General features: G+C 32.8%; 3 protein-coding genes across 3 annotated transcripts; all 3 read left to right on the top strand.

The window, feature by feature from the left end:
* Positions 1 to 650: 650 nt before the first annotated feature.
* LOC139517052 (proton-coupled folate transporter-like) lies at positions 651 to 5994 on the top strand. Its single transcript, XM_071307669.1, has 4 exons — positions 651 to 1783; positions 3401 to 3484; positions 5251 to 5407; positions 5771 to 5994. Exons 1-4 carry the CDS (start codon positions 664 to 666, stop codon positions 5874 to 5876), a joined length of 1467 nt encoding a protein of 488 aa, XP_071163770.1. The 5' UTR covers positions 651 to 663; the 3' UTR covers positions 5877 to 5994.
* Positions 5995 to 8924: 2930 nt separating this feature from the next.
* Positions 8925 to 12383, top strand: LOC139520379 (proton-coupled folate transporter-like). The gene is made up of 4 exons (XM_071312976.1): positions 8925 to 10012; positions 10544 to 10627; positions 11334 to 11490; positions 12025 to 12383. The coding sequence occupies exons 1-4, from the start codon at positions 8929 to 8931 to the stop codon at positions 12110 to 12112; spliced, it is 1413 nt and encodes a 470-aa protein (XP_071169077.1). The 5' UTR covers positions 8925 to 8928; the 3' UTR covers positions 12113 to 12383.
* A 5230-nt stretch (positions 12384 to 17613) lies between these two features.
* On the top strand, positions 17614 to 23592 carry LOC139498973 (proton-coupled folate transporter-like). The gene is made up of 4 exons (XM_071287585.1): positions 17614 to 18785; positions 21550 to 21633; positions 22327 to 22483; positions 23330 to 23592. The coding sequence occupies exons 1-4, from the start codon at positions 17663 to 17665 to the stop codon at positions 23424 to 23426; spliced, it is 1461 nt and encodes a 486-aa protein (XP_071143686.1). The 5' UTR covers positions 17614 to 17662; the 3' UTR covers positions 23427 to 23592.
* Positions 23593 to 24170: the final 578 nt, after the last annotated feature.

The raw sequence follows: 24170 nt of genomic DNA, 5'->3' as shown, positions 1-24170 counted from the left end.
AAAATGGTATCAATATGACATTGTATGGATATGAGTTCTAAATAATATATTATACAAAGGAATATAAAAAAGGTTCTCAAAATGTATTAATTTCTTCTGAAATGAAAATCAATACTGACGAAAAGACATTTTAAAACGATATAGTTTTACCCATTAGTAACGCTCGAACAAAAAAGCCAAACAAAAATCCAAATATAGTACAAAGCAAAGAAGCGTCAAAGACCAAACATTCCGAAATTGACAAATACACCCTATTACTGAGTGTAGAATATCCTCAGTATACATACTATAATATGAAAAAAAAATACAAGAAATCTAAGAAAACGAACGAAAGTTCTTTTTGCTTCTTTTGTAGTCTTCTGAGTAAGTTTTTGATCTATATATTCAATCTTTATGAAGTTTATAACAAAATGACAATTAAAGATTTTTTGTTACTGTAACAAACCGCTATTATCAACTGCATGCAAATCTGAAATACCGCTCAATTACATATAATTTGCCATAAATCATTTCACAAAGCATTCACGAGGTATGAAATGTATCAAAAAATAAATGTTATTGTGTCAAATGTTAACGGGTTTATCTATTTTATCTGAATCAACAAGGGAAATATAATCAATTTGATAAGATAACTGATCTAGATTCAGAGTCATAAGTAACAAAATGAACGAAAATAGACCGCTCTTGAAAACACAGCAATCGGTAAGTTCTTCTGGTTGGTACAATAACCAATTTAAAATCAGTCTCTTTGGATTAATATATGGATGTGCCATTGAAATGCGAAGTATAACTGAAACACAGTTTGTGTACGCGTATTTGAAAAATCGCACTGAAATTAATGACACTGTTTATGAAACGGGAGTCAATAAGTCAAAAGATGATGAAAAATGCCTGGACAATACAACCAATACTGGTGATAATTATATACAGGGATTGGCAACAGATTGGACGTGGTATATTACACTTGTTATATACGGCATTGGACTTCCGGTTCTTGCCTTTATTGGACCACTTTCCGATAAACTGGGACGGAAACCAATTATATTGTATAATTTAGGACTAACTACTATTTCATTTTCCATCCGTACTTATATAGTTTATGCAGATCTGAATTTATATTGGTATTTACTGACGTGCTGCATTGAAGGTTTCGCTGGAAGTCACTATGCATATCATTTTGCATGTTGCTCAACATTGGCGAACTGTACGAAAGCCGGTAAACAGCGACCGTTTGCATTTGCACTATATGAATCTATGCTGGGATTAGGACTATGTATTTCTGAAATAGGAACAGGATATCTAATCAAACTTCTAGGTTTCACATATCCATATCTAATATCTACTGGTTTAAATATTATTGTTTTCATATCGTTTTGTACTTTTCAAGAGGAAAACATCGAGATAGAGAAAACACATACATTTTCTGCAAAAACAAAAGAAGTGTATACTTTCTGTATTAAAAGGGAATCCCTGTCAAGAAGCGTTAGTTGGAAGATTTTTTCAATAACCATCTTAATTTTTTTCATTTACCATTTTCCTGTTTCTTCGTTCGGCTCTATTCGGACATTATATACATTAGGACTACCTTTCTGTTGGTCGTCAGTACATATAGGATGGTATGCTGCTGGAGTTGATGTCATTCAATACGTGTTTAGTGTTTTGATTCTGAGATGTCTTCTGATGGTCATCAAAGACGAGACGATAACAATTTTGGGTTTTGTTTCTAACATTGCTTTTTTGGTAATGTTCGGAATGTTAGCAGCTGATTGGTTTATATATACAGGTAAGAAGCTTATATTGTCTCATAAAATATTCTCAGGTCTAACTATTTATAAGTGAAAAGACTTATCAACCAGTGTTTGTGTTTGTTTGTATCTAAGCCTCGGTCAAACCTTAACGGATAGCTCGAACGGATGCCTAAAGCCTCGGTCACACCTTACCGGATAAGACGAACGGACGCCTTACGATGAAAATAAAAGTTGGCCGTTGACAAAATTGTTATCCGTTGGGGGTCTGTTGATGTACTGGCCAAATAATACGGACGCTTAACGAATGCATAACGGACATGCAAATGATATGCAACGTACGAGAAACGGAAACGTACCGGACAGAGCGGATAAATGCCAACTGAAAATTTTACGTCAGAAATGCCAATTAGATTCCTTATAAGGTTCATGGACTCTTATTACTCATAATCGATCGTAGAGTAAGGCACGTCTTCACAATCAAGCAGCTATTATTCAGGCCAGACACTGCCCTTTGGTGGCATTTTGAAGAACAAACCAAAACCAGTTACACAGATACATCTTGAATATTTATACGATTTACATGTATTATTATTGTCGCTTTTAATTTTTCCGCATATCTTGTTCATCCGTTTTATCCGGTACGCTTCCGTTAGGTGTCCATTTTATGCGGTACTCGCCCGTTGGATGTACGTTCGACATCCGTTCGGTTCGGTACGTTTCAGTTTCTCATTAGTTGTATATCCGGTGTGTGTCCGTGATGTATTCGGTACGCGTTTTATTCAGTCAGTACATCAACGGACCCCTAACGGATAACAATTTTGTCAACAGACAACTTTTATTTTCACCCGTTAGGCGTCCGTTCGTGCTATCCGGTAAGGTGTGACCGAGGCTTTATTTATTCATAGATCCTACCAAAGGTTGGTGGTTCTCTCGAGCAATTCCTCCACCGTCAATAAAAACTGACCACAACAAATAGCACAGTAGCGATGAAAGCGGAGTTAATCACCAATCAATCTATGATTTAAAGGTGCAGCTACGAATTTGACAGACTCAAAATATTATTTTTTGTTTTAAACATTAAGAAAAGCGGAATTATGAAATGATATTTCGCTACAGCCGGCCAGTTTTCGTTCCATTCTGTCAAAATAAGTCGATGATGTATTATTGGATTGCAGGTCAATAATTGAACTCAATTAAATCCGTATCCATGCCTCAACTTTACCCTTAACTTGGATGGGTTTACGCATTGATTCAGCATGCTTTGTATTTAAAATGAAAAGAATGTAACATTAAAAGTGAAACAAGGCTGCAACAGGGAAGATCACTTTCGTAATCAGATTCTGAACACATAAAACATCAACCAGATAGAAAAAGCGATGATTTTCATATATTTTAAATCTATGACACGAAATCAAACAGACCTAGTTAAATCGTCATTATACGATTGGTCGTGCTTTCCTGTGTATTCTTATTTATATTTTACTTTATACAAAAAAAAAGAGAAAATATATGAACCGATGGAATCATGTTAAAATCTAAACAACATCTATATCTTTGATCTCATTTTCCTTAATCGTTTTGAATTCTGCATTACTGGTATATTAATTTGATATTTTGTTTTAGTTTTGAGTATTGTGTTTTTCTTTTTTTAGCCACAGCTATTGGAGTAATTAGAATTTTACCAAATCCTCTATTGAAATCATTTCTGTCCAGAATGGTCTTACCAGACAAACAAGGTAATATCAAAAGTATATTTGTATGAAGTAATACAGTAGGTTAGAACCTATAAAAATAAACTCACAGGGCAAAAGAATTCAAAGAATACATAGAATGAAATTCATAACAGTGTAGCTATGGCCATTCATTGACTGGGGAAAATTAGGTGAACGTTCGTCTGTAATGCCCACTGCTCACGACGTACTTATCATAGAAATTTAAACTGTGAGGTCACCAAAGGTTCCAAACGCCTAAATAAAATAATTAAAAATACTAATCAGGAATAACCTTTGTGATTTGAAAATAAATAAAAATGGCCTTCAACACGGAGTCTTGGCTCACACATGAACAGCAAGCTATAAAGGTTGAATACTTAAAATTCTTTACTTGATTTTTTGTTATGGTTTGACCATCAATTTTCCTAATATGATATCGCACGTTCTTTCAGATTATTTTTTTTACTTAATTGGCTTTAAAAGTTACAATGCATGATGTCGTCTGTTTATGTAGTTCATATGTGTTTTTCGTTTCTCGTTGGTTTTCCCGTTTGAATGGTTTTACACTAGTAGTTTTGGGGCCCTCTATAACTTGCTGTTAGGTGTGAGCCAAGGCTCCGTGTTGCAGGTCGTACCTTGACCTATCATGGTTTACTTTTATGAATTATTACTTGGGAGGAGAGTTGTCTCATTGGCACTCATACCACATCTTCCTATATCTATCTATATCTATACATTTTTTTTCAACAAAAGAATACATCTCAAGAATATAAGTTTTGTAAGAAACGTGAGAAATTGTGTTGGACTTGAAGATAAGGCAAAGTGACATATATCTGAAAGAATGAATCGTTTTATGGTATTAAACAAAGAAATCAAATGATTTTTTAATTATCCAGAACTCTTCACAAACAAAACCCACATGTATACGCATTGAATAAATAGTAGGCCATTCTAAAATGATCACACCGTAGAAGTAGTTGTGCTCTTAATCAATGAGATATTTTGTGAATTAACCCCATCAACTTAATAGTTTTTTTTTACAATGGATAAACCTATTTTTTTATTATTATTAAATAATATCATCTCTGAACATTATTATTCTTATAAATGACACGGTTGTATGTGATGATTATAATAAATATTTAAAACAAATTCCTTTCAAGCTTTGTAAAAAGAAAGTTTCATTTTATGTATCGGAATGTGTAACAAGTGAATATTTCAATCCCCACTGGAAGGCCTCTAACAGACTGGGTGAGCATAAAATCATAGCCGTTGACAAACAAGTTACAACCTACAAACGTTTTACTGTCGACCACACTGTTATGAAATTAATTCTAAATAAAATAACCTTCCCGTATTTGTAAAAGAAGAAACATGGTCAACAAATTCATTTTAAGAACAAAGTTTAAGTTTTCTTCGAATTCAAATCAATGACACGGACAATATTAAGTTGAATTTTAAACATTTAACACTGAACGTCACTATTGAAATTTACTAAAACAGTTTCATTTTACTTTGACTCTTTAGGTTCATTGAGTATATGTAATTGAGTTAGTAATCAAAGTAAAACTAGAAAATCAGTAACGGCATACAGAATTGAAACAGTAAGCAAGTATCTTTATAGTGTAAAGATTAAAATCGTTTTCTAAAACTTCAAATATTCTACTAAATTGCTAGTATTTAAAATAATCCCGGATGATCCGTCTGTCGTGATGTAAATAGGAAATACATAATAAAAGATTAATAAAATACGTACACAAAAATAAAAATAGTTTTTGTTTTATTCATAGGAACACTTTTCTCTAACATATACCTCATAGAAGCAACATGCAGGCTTGGTGGTGTAACAGTATTTAACAACATATACCATCAAACACGACCAATATTCAAAGGAATGGTCTTCATTGTTATGGCCAGTTTTAGTATGTGTGCTGTAGTTCTTTTCATGTGAGTTTAAAAAAAAAGATTCGGTTATTCCGTGTTTTGTTTTAACATTATTGTCTTGATTTTCATTTAAACATTCTTTAAGAAAACGGAAATACAATTATGTTATAAATTTGCAACAAATATTTGCCACCAATAATCTAATCATTTAAATATTTCGGATTGAAAGTGTCAAATTTTCAGATTAATTAAATTATTGCTCAATGTCTAACTATGTCAAACAAGCATTTTCAAATTGGTAGGCCCAGGTGTAATAATGGTCAAAACTATTGTATTAAATAACCTAGGATAAGATTAGAGATATGGAAAAGGTAAGGCTTAAACCGTATACAAGATGTCTTAAAAGAAAATCTAATTCACTTTCAGATGCACACAACGTACCAGAACTCAGACAGAACAACAGGAAATTGCAGTTGATGAACCAACAGTACAAAGCCAAAAAGATGTCAACGAAGCCCAAAACAATGAATAGAATGAAATTCAAAACAGTGTGGCTGTGGCCATTGATTGACACATTAAATTCATCCATTGACTGGGACAATTTACATGAACGTTTGTCTGTAACGACCACTGTTCACGACGTACCTACGATAGACATTTAAACTGTGGGGTCACCAAAGGTTTCTTAACGCCTTTAATTATAAAATAATTCAAAAAATTAATCAGGAATAACCTTTATGTTTTGATTTATATAATTGATATAAATCAAAACATCATGTTATTTCTGATTAGTTTTTCGAATTACTTTATTAAGGTGTTGAGAACCTTTGGTGACCCCATATTTTAAGTGTCTTTAAAAAGTACATAGTGAGCAGTGGTCGTTACATACAAACGTTCACCTAAATTGTCCCAGTCAATGGATGAACTTAATGTGTCAATCAATGGCCACAGCCACACTGTTTTGATTTCATTCTATAAAGCAACGCAAAAGGACTAATGGCATTGCGATATATTTGTAATTAATAAAAACAGTCAAGCGTTACTTGCGTTAAATATACAGTCTTTAGATACCACCTGTATTGAGCAAAAAGCTGTGTTATAAGACTATTATTTGTAGGTCCCACTGTAGTGCGATGCATCGATTGAATCTGTCCACCAGTCCTATGAAACAACCTTTTTTTCTCTCCTAAAGTGGTCTCTTTAAACAGGTTTCACTTTACTTTTATTGCAAAGCAGACTTTCAAGATATGACTTTGAAAGTGTCAAAATGTTTCAGCTATCATATAAATGAAAATACCTGTAATAACAGTTTTGTTTCGATTGATGTTGATGTTTGTATTTTAACATACTCAAGAAAAGAGCATAGAGAATAAATATTCTCAGGACAGTTCAACAGTTTTTTGGACCGTTACAGTATCAATACACAATCATGTCCTATCGGAATGGCGCTTTGGGTAAGGGTGCTATGCTCTGTATATAAAAATTAAATTTAAAAATGGAAGCCGGGAATGTGTCAATTAAACAACTAAATGTTTTAAGAGGACAGATCAACAATGGGTCTACAGCACAGCGAGAACAATCCTGCATCCAGAGGTGGGCTTCAGTTAGCCCCTAAACAATATGTTTACTAGTTCAGTGAAAATGAACGTAATACTAAACTCCGAAACCTATAAATGAACCAAAATTAAAAAAAATATATACAAGACTAACAAAGGCCAGAGTCTCCTGACTGCGGACGCGAAAAAATGCGGCGGGGTTAAACATGTTTATTGAGATCTTAACCCTCCCCATACCTTAGGTCAATGTAGAGTGTCTTTGCAACAACTGTTCAGTGTTTATTTTGTGGCAAACTGAAAGTATTTTTTTTTTATAAAATACCAATAATTACCATTATACCGAATTCTAAGGGAATTTCAAATCGGAAAGTCCCTTATCAAACGGCCTCATCAAAAGCTCAAACACATCAAACTAATGGAAAACAACTTCCATATTCCTGACTTGGTACAGGCATTTCATTATGTAGAAAATTGTGGATTGAACCTTTGAGTTGTGTGACAGTCGCATACAATTCCATTTTATTGACAATGTGTGAACAAAATAAACAAGACTGTTTTTCATCATATTACGTAATAATGACTTTGCCCCCAACATTTGTACTTTACTTGATCTTTTTTTTCTAGTGTATAAAATTTAATCCTGGTATATATGGTGATTTTATTTACATAATATATTCGTTTAAACATCGCTTTTTTGACTCGTCATGGTGCCCGTTACAACGATGTATGTTAACACCATACGATGAAGTGGTTGGGAGGTTCCTGCTGAGAAATGGGAAGTTTATAATTTAAAATTTGAAATCATAACGTTTATCATAGATTCTAGTTTGGAGTCGTCCAACAATGTCAATATCGAGGAAAAGATTAAAATAAGAAACAGGTCTTCTCCTCTTGTTGGTATCCTTAATCTAAAGATTACTAGCATATGAGATGTAATCACGCATTACAATATGGGTTATGGAGTGACAGAACATCATCCATATATCTGAACAGAAAATGTGAAATTTGCAAAAATGCTTTTTATCATTGAAAATGTTTTGTATGAAATATGCTCCATTTGAGTAAAAAAAAAAGCAAATAAGGGGTGAACAATTAGTACCCATATTACGGAATACCTACTGTCTGTTGAACAATTATTCCACTGAACTAATACGACATATCGATGAAAATGTCCAGCATTTTGATAATATCCTCTTCGGTGTATTTGTTGTGAAATTCAATATGCTTCTATACAAAGTAAACTTAAATATGTATGAATCAACGTTTTCAAATAACAATAATTACATGCAAGATGTAAATTTCATATGATTCTTGCATCGTAATTGTCGATAATTTGTAGACTGAAGCTAAGATAAAGTCATATTATCTTAAAACTTAAAATTTTCAGTCCGGTCGTCCGAAACACCTTAGAAGAAAACTTTTGGCAATTTGTTTCTTTTCTTGGCTTCTTTTAAAAGGAATGGTTTCATATTTGGACTGCACTTTGATAATGATGAGTTGTAGCGATTAAGTTATTTCAAAATTCTCTGTGCAGTCACTTTGTTTCAAGAAAGCTTGAAATTAACAACACTCATTCTAAAAGTAAAAATTTCGTCAAGATCAAAATTGTTTTACAATACTAATCAAAAACTAATACGGCTGAATTTTTGAAAATGAAATGACTTATTTACGCATCAAAATCCTTTTATGTACAACATGTGATATGTCATTGTTTTCTTCTTATAGTTTGTGTTTCCCGCGGATTTAATTTGTAACCTTTATTTGTTATCTCTCAATTGATTTATGACTTTCGGACAGCAGTATACTACTGTTGCCTTTATTTTTCATCATTTTTGAACGTATCAAATTTATATGGTCTTGTATGCATTTTCGTTACATTCTTTAGTCATATATTTGTCCTCGCTATATATATCTATAGTCTATCATACACCACAGCTCACGACTAGTAAGTAGATAACCTATATATCAGAAAACATGATAAACATAACATTTTAGTATACATGATATACAAAATAATGATATAAAATCATGGATGAAAAATCACCACTGGTGCAAAAACAGAATAGATCAAGCCGTTGGACCCGTGAATTCGTTTTATCTTACGCATTACTGTATGGATTTGCTTTAAATATTACTGGTCGAGCCGAACCTCAGTTTATCTACGCATATTTAAAAGAACATACTGATTTGAATGAAACAAATAATGTGACAACATCAAAACCGAAGGAATGTGGCCAGAACAATGAGGATAACATCCAGGAACAAGCTTCTAGTTGGACTTGGTATTTCACAGTTTCAGAGTATGGAGTGGCCATACCTATTGTGATTTTGGTTGGTCCGATGGCTGATCGAGTTGGTCGAAAGCCCATTTTATTGTGGAATGCAGTATTTACATTTCTATCGTTTGCATTTCGGACGGTAATTGTATATATGTCAATGGATCTTTATTGGTTGATTATTGCTCATGTAGTGAGTGGTATATCTGGAACTTTCTACACGTTTGATTTAGCAAACCACGCCATAATGGCAGATATTACAGATAACAAAGAAAGATCGTTTCTTATGGTAATTTTCGATTCTTTTCTTGGAATTTCAGTTACCTGTGCACAATTACTCACTGGATATCTAATAGAATTAACAGGATATACTTATCCATTCTTAATAACATCAGTTGTTCTTTTGTTGTATATTTTGTTGGTTTATGTGACATTGAAAGATACATGTAGACAACTGGAAACAGGGCCTAAGCTTTCGATATCGTCTTTTCTGATGCAGATATTTACCTTATTCCGTCAAAAATCTGTAGTGACTGTATCTATTTTCCATTTTATTTTGTTTTTCATTGTGTATATTTTGTATTATTTTCCATTTAATTCTTTTGTGACGATTAGAACGCTATACCAACTTGGTCCACCATTTTGTTGGAATCCAGTTCATGTAGGATGGTTTGGTGCAGGTGAAGATATAGAATTATTCATAGTCGCAACCTTCATTATGAAAATTCTACAGTATGTTGTCGTAGATGAAACGATTGCCGTATTAGGATTCGTTTCTTCAGTTGGTTGTTTTGTATTTTATGGTCTGTCCAACACTGACTGGATGCTTTATGGAGGTATATATGCTTCTAAGTTTATAGATTGATTTTCATTAACTGCAACTTCCCTTGCACTAAAATATCATTAAAATGATTTTTAATCTGCATGATACGCAAGCACTTCTTCAAAATTTATCTAGTTTTTTTTTGCGTATATTTATACTTTTTTTACAATTCTAAAGAAACTGGTTACGTAATTGACCCTATAGATTGACACTGCATTGCACATGTACATGAGCTACAAACGTATGCCGCCAGCAAATAGTTAACAGAGCAGCGTTGTAAATTAATCAAGATTATAAAATAAATCAACCAGAGATTTCAAACGATAAAGCACTATTATGACGGTGATATTTATTAACTAAGACCAGTCTTATTAATTGCTAGACAAAAGGAATAAACCAACTTCGGGATAAATAGGTGGTAATAAGAATTCTAAACACTAAACAAAATTTCAAAACACACCAAGTAGATGATGAATATGATGAGCTACCAATACTTTCACAACTCATTAAACTATATGTAATATTTAAAAAAGATATTTTTCAGCTACAGCAGTTGGTTTGTTTAGGATTCTTTGTATACCTTTACTGAAAGCGATCATGTCTAGATTAGTTATTCCTGAAAAACAAGGTAAACTTATACAAATATATAGCGACTTGATATTTGATTAAAAGATATATGAGAATGTAAAGATATTTAGGGTATTATAGTCTGATATACTGTCCAGAACGATATGATTTATGCAAGATACGGAAGGAATAGTGCCATCTTTGCACTTATACATGGAAAAGTTTGATACTATAATAATTTAGATGAATATTATCCTGGTACCTTTGATAACTATTTACACCACTGGGTAGATGCCACTGCGGGTCGACGTTTCGTCCCCGAGGTTATCACCAGCCCAGTGGTGATATCAATATCAATCATTTGGTCATTTTTATAAATTTCCTGTTTACAAAACTTAAAATTTTTCGAAAAACTAAGGATTTTCTTATCCCAGACATAGATTATCTTAGCCGTATTAGGTACAACTTTTTGGAATTTTGGGTCCTCAATGCTCTTCAACTTTGTACTAGTGTAGCTTTATAACCATTTTGATCTAAGCGTCACTGATGAGTCTTATGTAGACGAAACGCGCGTTTTGCGTATTTAATTATAATCCTGGTACCTTTGACAACTATATGTATTAAGAAGGCATTTTTAAACTGTTATCTGACCGTTTATTTGTGTTTTTGTTCCATACAACTGCATGATAAAATTAACTGATCAACACTTTATTTTCAATGCTACTTGATTTAATACTGTTGTTATTTATTTTTCATTTTCTTCTTAGGTGTTTTGTTTTCCAATATCTGTCTTGTAGCAGCCGCTTGTGCAGTGGGAGGTTCATCAGTGTTCAACAATATTTACTATGAAACAAGACCTTTATACAAAGGTTTGGTATTTTTCGTAATGGCTGGATTCCAGATATTGGGCACAATTTTGATTATGTAAGTTCATTTTCCCTTTTCAAGTACGGAATCATTGACAAACCACACTTCAGGATTAAACAACTAATCATTCAAAATTCAACAGTTCATTTGAAAAGAAGGGAATATTACAGAAAACTATTGTTGAGTGTTAAATAATTCTTTTTTTTGTCATCGCCATCGTGGGGAACCGCAGAGGAAAAACGTGAATCGATGTTCACCAGATAAACGCTGCAGACGGAGGAAAATTAATTAAGTGTTTCTTTCATTATACCCACAAATCAAATGCGGTTATTGTCATACATGTATGTTCATTTCGTGAAGATTTGTGTTTTTTTTTATAATTTAAAGGCTTTCTATTTATAGAAAATATTCAACAAGCCACACTGCGTTGATTGTCATGTATAAACTCTTTTTTCAATCGAAAACAAATCATTATATAATTATTCTTTTATCAGAAAATCTTAAACAAGCCATACTGATTTGATTATCATGTACATTCAGTTTCAACCAAGAAATATTATTGATTTATTTACCAATTTTTTATTTCTTAAGGTTCGCCATTTTGAGAAAGTCTTCAACAAGCCACACTGACTTGGTGGTTCACAATCCTGATGTTCAGATAGAAAGAATTGAAAAATAACGTCCATACTATAGTTGAATAATCTCCAAATATTCAGTTGTCAATGAAAAACATACATGCACTATTGACTTTCTTGACAAAAGGTTCTGTAAAATATATTGTTGAATGCGTCACAATACAACTAAAGTTGACATAAATCACAGAGGACTGTCGAGACAAGTGGACGATTGGATAAAAAAAAATCACTCATCTTTTCCTTGGAATATTTGTTCACATAAATTTTAGAGCTTTTTGTATGTTTTGCAAAGCATTCCTTTCTCTGTTTATTGGAATCAGGCTATAAACTAATAAATTAAAATAATATTCTTGGTTAGACTTGGACTTTAATTTCTGGTACAAATGGAAAACAACACTACAATATGCATGTATAGATAGATTTCATCAGTTAAAATGATAACCACGTTTTTAAATCTGGACGAAAGTAAGTAAGAAACAATAGATATTTGGATATCATTATACATTTTTGTACCTATTCAACAAATCTATTCGAAAGAGAATTAAGAATGACATTTGTGCATACGTTTTTGCGTCGAATACATGTTTACAGCTCACATTTGCCCGATCTATCGGATTTAATGCGAATATTACTTTCTTGGATTCACCACTTTTTTTAACACTATCGTTAGCCTGGGAATGATGCCTTGTTGGCTTATCATTTCCTACATCTCCTCTTAACAAAGTTATCTTGAATAAAAAAATACTATTCATAAAACCAAAATCATATAGAAAAGATATTTAGTTAAATACACTTATAAATGTCACCAAATAAAACTACAAGGTATATAGGTTGAACGACAGACTGCGCTTTTGACTGCATGGGACTCGCCGCTGCCACTCGAATTCACAGTGAGAATGCCAAAACCAAATAAGAAGGCTTAACAATGAGCTGGTTATAACCCTCTGTACATACAGCATTGGCAGAGGCGCATTGTTGGTAAAAACTCATTTGAGACACAGGCTTGTAATTTGGTACGCCAGAGTCGCGTTTCTATATACTAGTACGACTTATGAATGCCGCTCGAATCAAAAACGTATATAATCAAAACGAATTTGAAAAGTATCAAAACCGAAATCTTCTCAAAAGTTGTACCAAATATGTCTAGGCTAGTTTGCCTGGGGTAGAAAGTCCTTGCTAATAATTCAATATTTTATAAACAATCATCATCATCATGTCAAAACATGTGAATACTGGGTTGTTGATACCATTGGGTTCAAATTCTTTACAAGCAGTATACTATCGACCAAATGGGTCAGTCTTTTCTATATTGTTCACAGCAAATGATATTGTTGTATTTTGGCTTTGTATTCTATTTCTTAGATAATAAATACTGATGAATCCATGTATATATGTATATATATATAAAATGACTGAATAAATAGTCAACGATCAATCTTACAGGGCGATGGATCATGTAATATGATTCTGTACACTACAAAATATAATATATAACAAGTCAAAAAGGGTACAACATCACCATTAAATAACTATAAAATGAACAAATATTAGATATTTCGGATAACAGATATCCTTCTTCAATAATAGCACGATGTCAAATGAATCATGTAAATATATTCAAACTGAGAAACTTTTTCTAAATCTTGAAATTTATACAATTTAAGCGAACACAGACGCTGATACAATTTTAAAATTTCCAAACACGGCGCAAAGATTACAAAGATATGCCAAATGAAAAAAGTTATTTTCGATGTGAACTGGCACAACTCTAAATTTCAAAAGGTTGTGACAGTTTAGATGTTATAACTGCATCGAGGGCAGTCCTCAAACAAAAAATCAAAAATGTCCTAACCGATCCAAGTTGGTATAATATTTCAAATTTGACAACGGTAGTGCAATTGCACAGAAACTACACATTTAAGCCTCCCAAACGAATAGCAGTCTAATAATGATAGTTTTATCTAATGAGGTAAAATAATTGAACGTGGCTACGTACTTATACATCCATATATATATATATATATAACAAGTCAAAAAGGGTACAACATCACCATTAAATAACTATAAAATATACAAATATTAGATATTTCGGATAACAGATATCCTTCTTCAATAATAGCACGATGTCAAATGAATCATGTCAATATATTCAAACTGAGATACTTTTTTCTAAATCTTGAATTTATACAATTTAAGCGAACACCACAGACGCTGATAAAATTTTAAAATTTCCAAACACGGCGCAAAGATTACAAAGATATGCCAAATGAAAATAGTTATTTTCGTTGTGAACTGGCACAACTCTAGATTTCCAAAGGTTGTGACAGTTGAGATATTATAACTGCATTGAGGGCAGTCCTCAAACAAAAAAATCAAAAATGTCCTAACCGATCCAGGATGGTATAAATTAGACAACGGTAGGGCAATTACAACAGAAACTACATATTTAAGCCTCCCAAACGAATAGCAGTCTAATAATGATTGAAAAAATAAGTTAAATATAATGAAGTAAAATAATTGAACGTGGCAACGTACTTATACATCATCCCGAATCAATGGAAACCTGCAATTTAAACTGTTATTTTTAAAAATAATTTCGAACTGTAAAACCAGTACTAAATCCGGCGTTGTTTGAAACAGGTGGTCACAGGAAAATGAGGGACTCGTTCTATGTTTTTTCATTTATGCCCTCTGGTGAAACTGTCCGTAACTTTCTGATCCAAAATCTTTCTCGAGCGACTCTGTCGACCTTCGACCAACCCTCGTTGTGGTCTATGATTGTGATGGTAAAGTTTTTAAGATCAGCTTGTGTGTGTCCAGGTGATCTCAAATGACGACTTACTGGTAGGTCGGGCTTGCAAGTGTAGTCACTTCGATGACCATTCATGCGTTTGTTGAATGGCTGCTCTGTCTCGCCAACATACTGCATGCCACATCGACACTGAAGGATGTATACAACATTCTGGGTTTTGCAAGTTACATTGCAATATATAGTGTACACAGATGTACACAGACCCAGTCGAGTGGCAAGTGAATGTTTGAGTATTCAGTATTTGTAGTGGCAAGTGAATGTTTGAGTATTCAGTATTTGTTGATACAAATACTGAATACTCAAACATTCACTTGCCACTCGACTGGGTCTGATACAAATACTGAATACTCAAACATTCACTTGCCACTCGACTGGGTCTGTGTACACTATATATTGCAATGTAACTTGCAAAACCCAGAATGTTGTATACATCCTTCAGTGTCGATGTGGCATGCAGTATGTTGGCGAGACAGAGCAGCCATTCAACAAACGCATGAATGGTCATCGAAGTGACTACACTTGCAAGCCCGACCTACCAGTAAGTCGTCATTTGAGATCACCTGGACACACACAAGCTGATCTTAAAAACCTTACCATCACAATCATAGACCACAACGAGGGTTGATCGAAGGTCGACAGAGTCGCTCGGGAAAGATTTTGGATCAGAAAGTTACGGACAGTTTCACCAGAGGGCATAAATGAAAAAACATAGAACGAGTCCCTCATTTTCCTGTGACCACCTGTTTCAAACAACGCCGGATTTAGTACTGGTTTTACAGTTCGAAATTATTTTTAAAAATAACAGTTTAAATTGCAGGTTTCCATTGATTCGGGATGATGTATAAGTACATTGCCACGTTCAATTATTTTACTTCATTATATTTAACTTATTTTTTCAATCATTATTAGACTGCTATTCGTTTGGGAGGCTTAAATATGTAGTTTCTGTTGTAATTGCCCTACCGTTGTCTAATTTATACCATCCTGGATCGGTTAGGACATTTTTGATTTTTTTGTTTGAGGACTGCCCTCAATGCAGTTATAATATCTCAACTGTCACAACCTTTGGAAATCTAGAGTTGTGCCAGTTCACAACGAAAATAACTATTTCCATTTGGCATATCTTTGTAATCTTTGCGCCGTGTTTGGAAATTTTAAAATTTTATCAGCGTCTGTGGTGTTCGCTTAAATTGTATAAATTCAAGATTTAGAAAAAGTATCTCAGTTTGAATATATTGACATGATTCATTTGACATCGTGCTATTATTGAAGAAGGATATCTGTTATCCGAAATATATAATATTTGTATATTTTATAGTTATTTAATGGTGATGTTGTACCCTTTTTGACTTGTTATATATTATATTTTGTAGTGTACAGAATCATATTACATGATCCATCGCCCTGTAAGATTGATCGTTGACTATTTATTCAGTCATTTTATATATATATTCAGTCATTTTATATATATATATATATATATATATATACAACTCGTCTAAACATCAACCCAACAATGTTAGATCTGTAAATATATATATACTGTAGCTGTGCTATTTGAGCAGTCAAATTGCATTGACTGTTCATTCCACGATGTTATAGCACATAAAATATTTGAAACTGAAATTAGTTCTGTTCTGACCAAAGCAGAAAGGTTTCGAAATCTAATTTAAGAAAATCATGAAATTCTTATATGATGTAAATAAATGTTTTTTACGTATATTATATTCTTTCCTTACATATACAATAAACACATGTGATGACAGCAAACACATACACAACATAGCTTCACAGTAATAGAAATTAAAGGAAGAAGTCACATTGGAATGGCAACAACAAAATTTTCGAAAAAGCAAATAGAAAAGAGAGAAAAGAAAAAGAAAGAGACAAAACTGTTGACTTGGACTGCTTAAATCTTTTTGACCGTTTTATGAAACGACATCAAAGTATTCAGAGTTACTTTTGTTCTTATATAATGTATTGCATTGCAATGTCAATGCCGTATGTTTATATTTATAAGATCATTCGCCAGAGATATTCCTTGATTGACATATTAATTAGTATCATTCTAGGAAGTAACTGATGGCATCTTCAACAGGAGAACCACAGGAGTATTTAAATCATTCACTATATTTATCTTACTTTAAAAGTCTGCTCTTACTGAACTACTCTAAGTCTCGTATACATGTTTTTTAAATTAAATTTTCTGGACTCTTTCCCATAATATGTTAGAGGTCTAAATGGTTCACCTATTGTTTTCGTATATATTGTAGGATATATTGTGTTTTTCTTCTTGGATTTAAATTATTCCATATCCTGACAGTAAAAGGTACGAAGGACTTGTTTAAGTTATTCGTAGTCTACATGTAGGAGGTATATATATCTATCATTATTTCAGGTTGTATCCATTGGCCGATGTTATTTGAGGTAGACAGTCGGTTAAATATGGAGGACCATTCAAGTGTTATTATGCATTTGAAAGAAAATTGTCAATTCAATTGTGTAAAAACAGATGTTTGTCAACAAGATTAGCGATGTTGAAGATCTTAAGCAGTATTGATATCACTGCTTCTATAATTATTAAACAAATCACTGTTGCTTTATATTTGAATTTAAATGTTATTTTTAGCATTATCTACTAATACATGTAAATGTTTGAATACAACGACACCACGTGTGTAATGTAAATATTAAGATAACATTTGACACATTAAATTATGAATACATTGAGTGACCTTATAAAAATTGGGACAAAACAGACTTACTGGAATATATTTTAATAATGGAGGAAACGAAACCTCTTTTAAAAGAACATGATAAATCATTCGGAAGTTTTGGTACTCAATTACGGGTGGTGGTTTATGTGATGATTTATGGTTGTGCATTTGAAACATCTGGCCAAGCTGAACCACAGTATATATATGCGTATTTAAAAAGTGTTACAAATTCTACCGACTTCAAAGCAGCTAACGATTCTCTACAAGCACAAAAGGCATGTATCATCAATTCAACATCAGCTTCTGATGACAAAATCCAAGGTTTAACCTCAAATTGGTCGTGGTATATTTCGTTAGCACAGGCTGGATTTGCACTTCCGGTTTTAATGTTTGTAGGTCCAATGGCAGATAAAATTGGACGAAAACCTCTTATTCTTTGGAACGTTTTGTTAGTATGTGTATCACTTGCTTTAAAAACAACAATTGTTTACATGAATTTACATTTATATTACTATGTTGTTGCTTGTGGAATTCTGGGTTTATCTGGAAATTTTTACGTTTTTCATTTAGCCAATATTGCAATTTTGGCAGATTGCACGTCAGAAGGAAAAGAAAGATCTTTCGTGCTTGTTGTTTATGAAGCACTCCTTGGACTTGGGACTGCATGCTCTCAAGTCGGTACTGGATATTTGATACAACTTGTTGGTTTTTCTTACCCTTATCTTATATCATCAGGACTAATGCTCTCTCTGTTAATCTTAATCACCATTACTCTTAAAGATCCGTGGAAACCACAAGAAATTACATCAACACTCCGTTTCCGCGAAATTCCAGGACAGTTGTTCACATTATGGAAATCATCAAAACAAAATAGCAAACATTACGTCAGATTTCTTATATTATATTTTGTTGTGTACTGTCTTTATTACTTGCCCATGAATGGTGCTTTCTCGATAAGAACAATTTATATCTTAGGCGAACCTTTTTGTTGGACTTCGGAACATATTGGATGGTACAACACTATAACCAATTGTACAGTATATATTTTAGGCGGTTTCGTGATCAAATTTCTACACGTATGCTGTGTTCGTCTAAATGATGACGTGATTTCAATCTTTTGCATGCTATCTGGTGTAGCATGTTTTGTTCTGTTCGGATTTTCAACTGATGATTCAATGATTTATATAGGTAAGGTAACGAAAATATAACTATACATTTGATGCGGTCTATTAAGTCTAATCAGGAACGCTCAAAACCAAAACAATTACAGTCAAGGGATGAATGAATACTTGAAGATAATTATTACCAAATGGGACACCACAGTAGACAAATTATCTAAAGATAACTCTGGAAGTTAGAACCTTAAATCTTCTCTTTAATTGTGTAATATTAGAATAGTTTCAGTATTTCAATAATAAAGTGGATTTGACAAACAATTATTGAAGTACTGAAACTTTTCGAATATTACACAATAAGAACAAATCGTGAGGACATTCTATACATAACAAATTCCTTATGTTATTATTAGATAACAAATTCATCCCAGAAGAGCCCACATCATTTTTCGCCCTTATATATAGCCATGACTTTTATCATACAATCTAACTCTCTTTCATCTTGTAACAGTATTAAAACATTTGACTTGTCTACTCTGTACACAAGTATTCCACATTCCAAACTAAAAGACAATTTAAAAGAGTTGGTATTACTTTGCTTCATAAAAAAGAATGGCCAACGTAGATACAAGTATCTTGTCTTAGGGAGGGATAAATCATACTTTGTAAAGAATCACTCTGATTCAAACAAAAAATTCTCTGAAACCGATATTATCAAGATGCTTGATTTCTTGTTTGACAACATATTTGTAACGTTCGGAGGACGTGTTTTTCAACAGACTGTCGGCATCCCAATGGGAACAAACTGTGCCCCTCTACTTGCCGACTTGTTTCTTTATTATTATGAGGCTGACTTCATGCAGGAACTTCTTAGGAAGAAAGATAAGAAGTTAGCAATATCCTTTAACTCTACTTTCCGCTATATAGATGACGTTCTTTTACTACATAATTCAAAATTTGGTCACTATGTGGAACGCATCTATCCCATCGAATTGGAGATAAAGGATACTACAGATACAGTTAAGTCGGCTTCATATCTTGACTTACATCTAGAAATTGACAATGAGGGTCAGTTGAAAACAAAACATTACGACAAAAGAGATGATTTCAGCTTTCCAATTGTGAACTTTCCATTTCTAAGTAGCAACATTCCAGCAGCACCTGCATACGGGGTATATATCTCCCAATTGATACGATATTCCCGTGCTTGCATTTCCTATCATGATTTTCTTGATAGAGGGTTACTGCTCACAAGGAAGCTATTAAACCAAGAGTTCCAAATGGTGAAGTTGAAATCATCCCTTCGTAAATTTTACGGACGCCATCACGAGTTGGTTGACCGTTATGGAATAACCGTTTCACAAATGATATCGGATATGTTCCTTACGTCGTAACTACAATCCCCTTCCCTTTCATGAATGTGACCTACCGAATTAGACTATTTACCGGATTTATAATCACATAAGCAACACGACGAGTGCCACATGTGGAGCAGGATCTGCTTACCCTTCCGGAGCACCTGAGATCACCCCTAGTTTTTGGTGGGGTTCGTGTTGTTTATTCTTTAGTTTTCTATGTTGTGTCATGTGTACTATTGTTTTTCTGTTTGTCTTTTTCATTTTTAGCCATGGCGTTGTCAGTTTGTTTTAGATTTATGAGTTTGACTGTCCCTTTGGTATCTTTCGTCCCTCTTTTATCAGTAAAATGCAACCAAGTTTCATTGTATAGCACAGAAAGTCAGTTTAGACAATACACGTTTTCACTCTGGTCACTCTAGTCTATTCATAAAAAGTAAAATCACAAAAATACTGAACTTAGAGGAAAATCTAATCGGAAAGTCCATAATCACATGGCAAAATCAAATAACAAAACACATCAAAAACGAATGGACAAGAACTGTCATATTCCTGACTTGGTACAGGCATTTTCAAATGTAGAAAATGGTGGATTAAACCTGGTTTTATAGCGCTAAACCTCTCACTTTTATGATAGTCTCATCAAATTTCGGTATATTACCAATGATGCGTGAACTAAAGAGACATAATAAATAAAATAGCCAAAATATGGGTACAGCAGTCATCATCGTGTAACAATTTTAAAAGAAACAATTTAGCAGAACACATAAATATCTATCTACATATACATTCATTGATTCGCGTGTCTGACATCAGAAATTTTAAACGTCACAGATATTTGTCGTTCAATGTACATACAAACAATTTCAAAATTTCACATAGGCAATGTTAGCATACAGGGTTAAAAAATCAAAAGTATGTAAGAATTGATTTCAGAAATAGACTAAGATTTAAAATAGTCCAAAAGTTATATAGAATTTATAAGAATCTACAAATAGTTCATTCCACTACGCGATTGAATAATTTTGTAATTCATAATAGAAATATATCATAATGACATAAAATAGAACAATATCATACTGACGGGATCTTTAAAAGTACAGAGTCACGTTATAAGAACCAAAGAAATACAAAGGTGCATATACAAAACACACCAGCAAAAAAATGAAAGACAATACAAACACATTGACGGGATGTTTAAGTACCGAGCCACGCCAAATTGATATCACAGAAAACAAGCCAACAGTAAAAGTAATATTAATAATAGAACTAAGACAAATGAAAGAACAATATAATACGTTGTTAAGATGACAAACAACATCAGTACACAGAATGTATACACCAAGACCATCGTGTATCATAATTGACTTTTTATTTGACATTGCAATGGTTTTGTACAGTTGTATATGATTGAATTATAAGGAATTTGCCCTAAGATAATATAGAAATGATAAAGTTCAAACATTTGAATATTTTTTTCAGGAACAGCAGTTGGTTTACTGAGGTTTCTGCCAATTTCTATGATTAAAGCAGTACTTTCTCGTTTAGTTAGTAAAGACAAGCAAGGTAACTAAGTATAAGGATAATTGATATCACATGTTGAATGATAAGCAATCAAATCCACGATAAGGCTATGTATTGTATGATGAGAGTTTTCATATATCCAAATTGGCAATACTGTTTTGTCATTGTACTAGGATTTACCAGCTTTTCAATTTTTGAATAAGTTTGGATTTTCAAGTAGTTTGCTTCGAGCATCAATGATGAGATTTTTATCATCGAAATACACATCTGGTTCAGTAAAATTGGTATTGTTAATGTTAGTCCTATAAAAATTTGACCGGGCTGGTTGCAGTAAAAGCACACTGCTGATTGGAAATTGCTGTTTGATTTACCACGGTTCCCATCATTGACGTTGAATTGGCTAAAGCCACGACATAATTCTTTTGTGTTGAATTTTGTACCATTGTTGTCTTGACGGCCATTACCATTTGTTGATTTTCCACCGGACGATCATATGGTTTGGAATTCCTTCTCCTTGAATTAGCTCTGGAAATTGCTGACCGCAAATTGACGGCATCGTCCTTATTATCGTTACCAGAACATTGCTTCGTATACGTTATCCGGGACCTTTACTGATGTAGATCACGGTAGTTTTACCAGGCTTCCTTATAGTTATTTGTGTATTTTTCTGACGCTTTACTATGACTGATCGGTCTAAAACTAGGATTGATAAAATACATTTCTATTCTTTTTTAGGTGTATTATTTTCGAATGTGTACCTACTGGAAGCTGTCTGTTCACTTGGAGCTGCTACTTTATTTAACAACATTTATGACCAGACTTTGTCCATATACAACGGATTAGTATTTTTTGTTATGGCGGGTGTCTCAACAGTTGCAGTACTTTTACTAATGTAATTTTTTTAAAACGACAAACTTATATAATAAATGCTTCAAACATTTCACTCAGAATTCGAGATATGGACCATAAAGTAAATGCAGCGTTCCTATTACATTGTTAATCAATCACATCATTTCAACCGATTTCACTTCAACAAAAAGATGATCATGTCAAACGCACGAATCCAAATAGAAACACTAGCCGTCGTCAGTGTGCAATATTTCTTTGAATGATGTTTTTTAAAAGGTTTGCATATGAATCAGTAAATTATACATATTTTGGTATCAATAATTTAGTCTGGGAAACTTGTCTATTTATTATCGGCAGTTGAAATTGGACATTTAACTTACTTTTGGAAAACGCCAATAATCTTAAATCAGTATTTTATTCATTTAATTTGTGATGAGATCAAAAACAAACTTCTTTAAACACTGTATTTTTTCAGTTCAATTGTGTTGTCAAAAAGTCTGTTTATCGGAATGAGGCAGTGCAATACTTATTGTCGAATTCTGCACGTTCATTATATCAGTGTGTCCATATGCCACCTAAAAGGAAACGAAAAAAACAAAAAAAACAACAAAAAAAACCCAACAACAACAAAAAACATGAGAAAACAAGAAAAATAGAAACACTAAAAAGTTTATTGAATACACTCGGTCAGTAATATTTGTTGTCTACATTAAGACTTGATTTAAAAGTAAATTAGAACAGATTGATACATCATCGGAGAAAAGGCGACTATTTTTATCCAATCTTATATTTATTTTCACGTTTCAGTTATAAAAACAATGCAAACTAAGATATACATTAGGTCCATAGAATCGAATGACTATTCTTAAATATTTTTTTTGTATTTTAGATTCACTTCCTGTACAAATACACAGCATATACGTGATGAAATCATCATAGAAAAGTCTACGGTACAGAGCACAGAGAAAACAGAGTTACTACAATAATTACAGATGAACAGAAGAGCACAATATAATAGCATGGTCGTAAAACTAAACGATGGAGAGAAACTCAGGGACTATGGTCTTATTTGTTGTTGTTTTTCGTACTGTTGTGAAATTTTATAATGTATCAATTTTTACAAAATTTATAATAAACCTTGTGCCAAATATAATCAAAGTACTGAAGTACTGAACATCAGAGGACCTCAAGTTGTGTTGAATTATTGATAAATGACAGGTGTTTATATTATACTTGCCGGACAGATATGTTCACCTTACAATAAAGTACAAATAATATAATTTGCTATGCTATATATATATATATATATATATTTGTATATTATATCTGATATACTGACTTGAACTAGGATACTTAACTTTGTGAATTATCAATGATTATGTGGTCAAATGAGAACTGTTAGATTGGCATTATAACCATATAGTTGCACACATACAAAAATAGTTAGCATATAACTTATAATAGAGAATCAACATAGCAAACAATTCTTGGAGTAGCTACATGTATATAGTCACTCACCAATGCTCACTGAACTATGATCATGTGATAAAGAGGTTTAAGACAATCATTATATTAAAACAGACAAATTGTAATATTGGAGCTAAATTAAAGATACCAGATGAACAGCAAACTTATAAACCAAAACTTACAATTTCATGACTAAAACTAAAAAAGATATGCAGACAAATAAAAGTACACTAAAAACAACATAGAAAACTAAAGACTGAGCA

The sequence above is a fragment of the Mytilus edulis genome, chromosome 1 (assembly GCF_963676685.1).
Source record: "Mytilus edulis chromosome 1, xbMytEdul2.2, whole genome shotgun sequence".
Lineage (NCBI taxonomy): Eukaryota > Metazoa > Mollusca > Bivalvia > Mytilida > Mytilidae > Mytilus > Mytilus edulis.
This window is presented reverse-complemented; position numbering and strand designations above follow the sequence as displayed.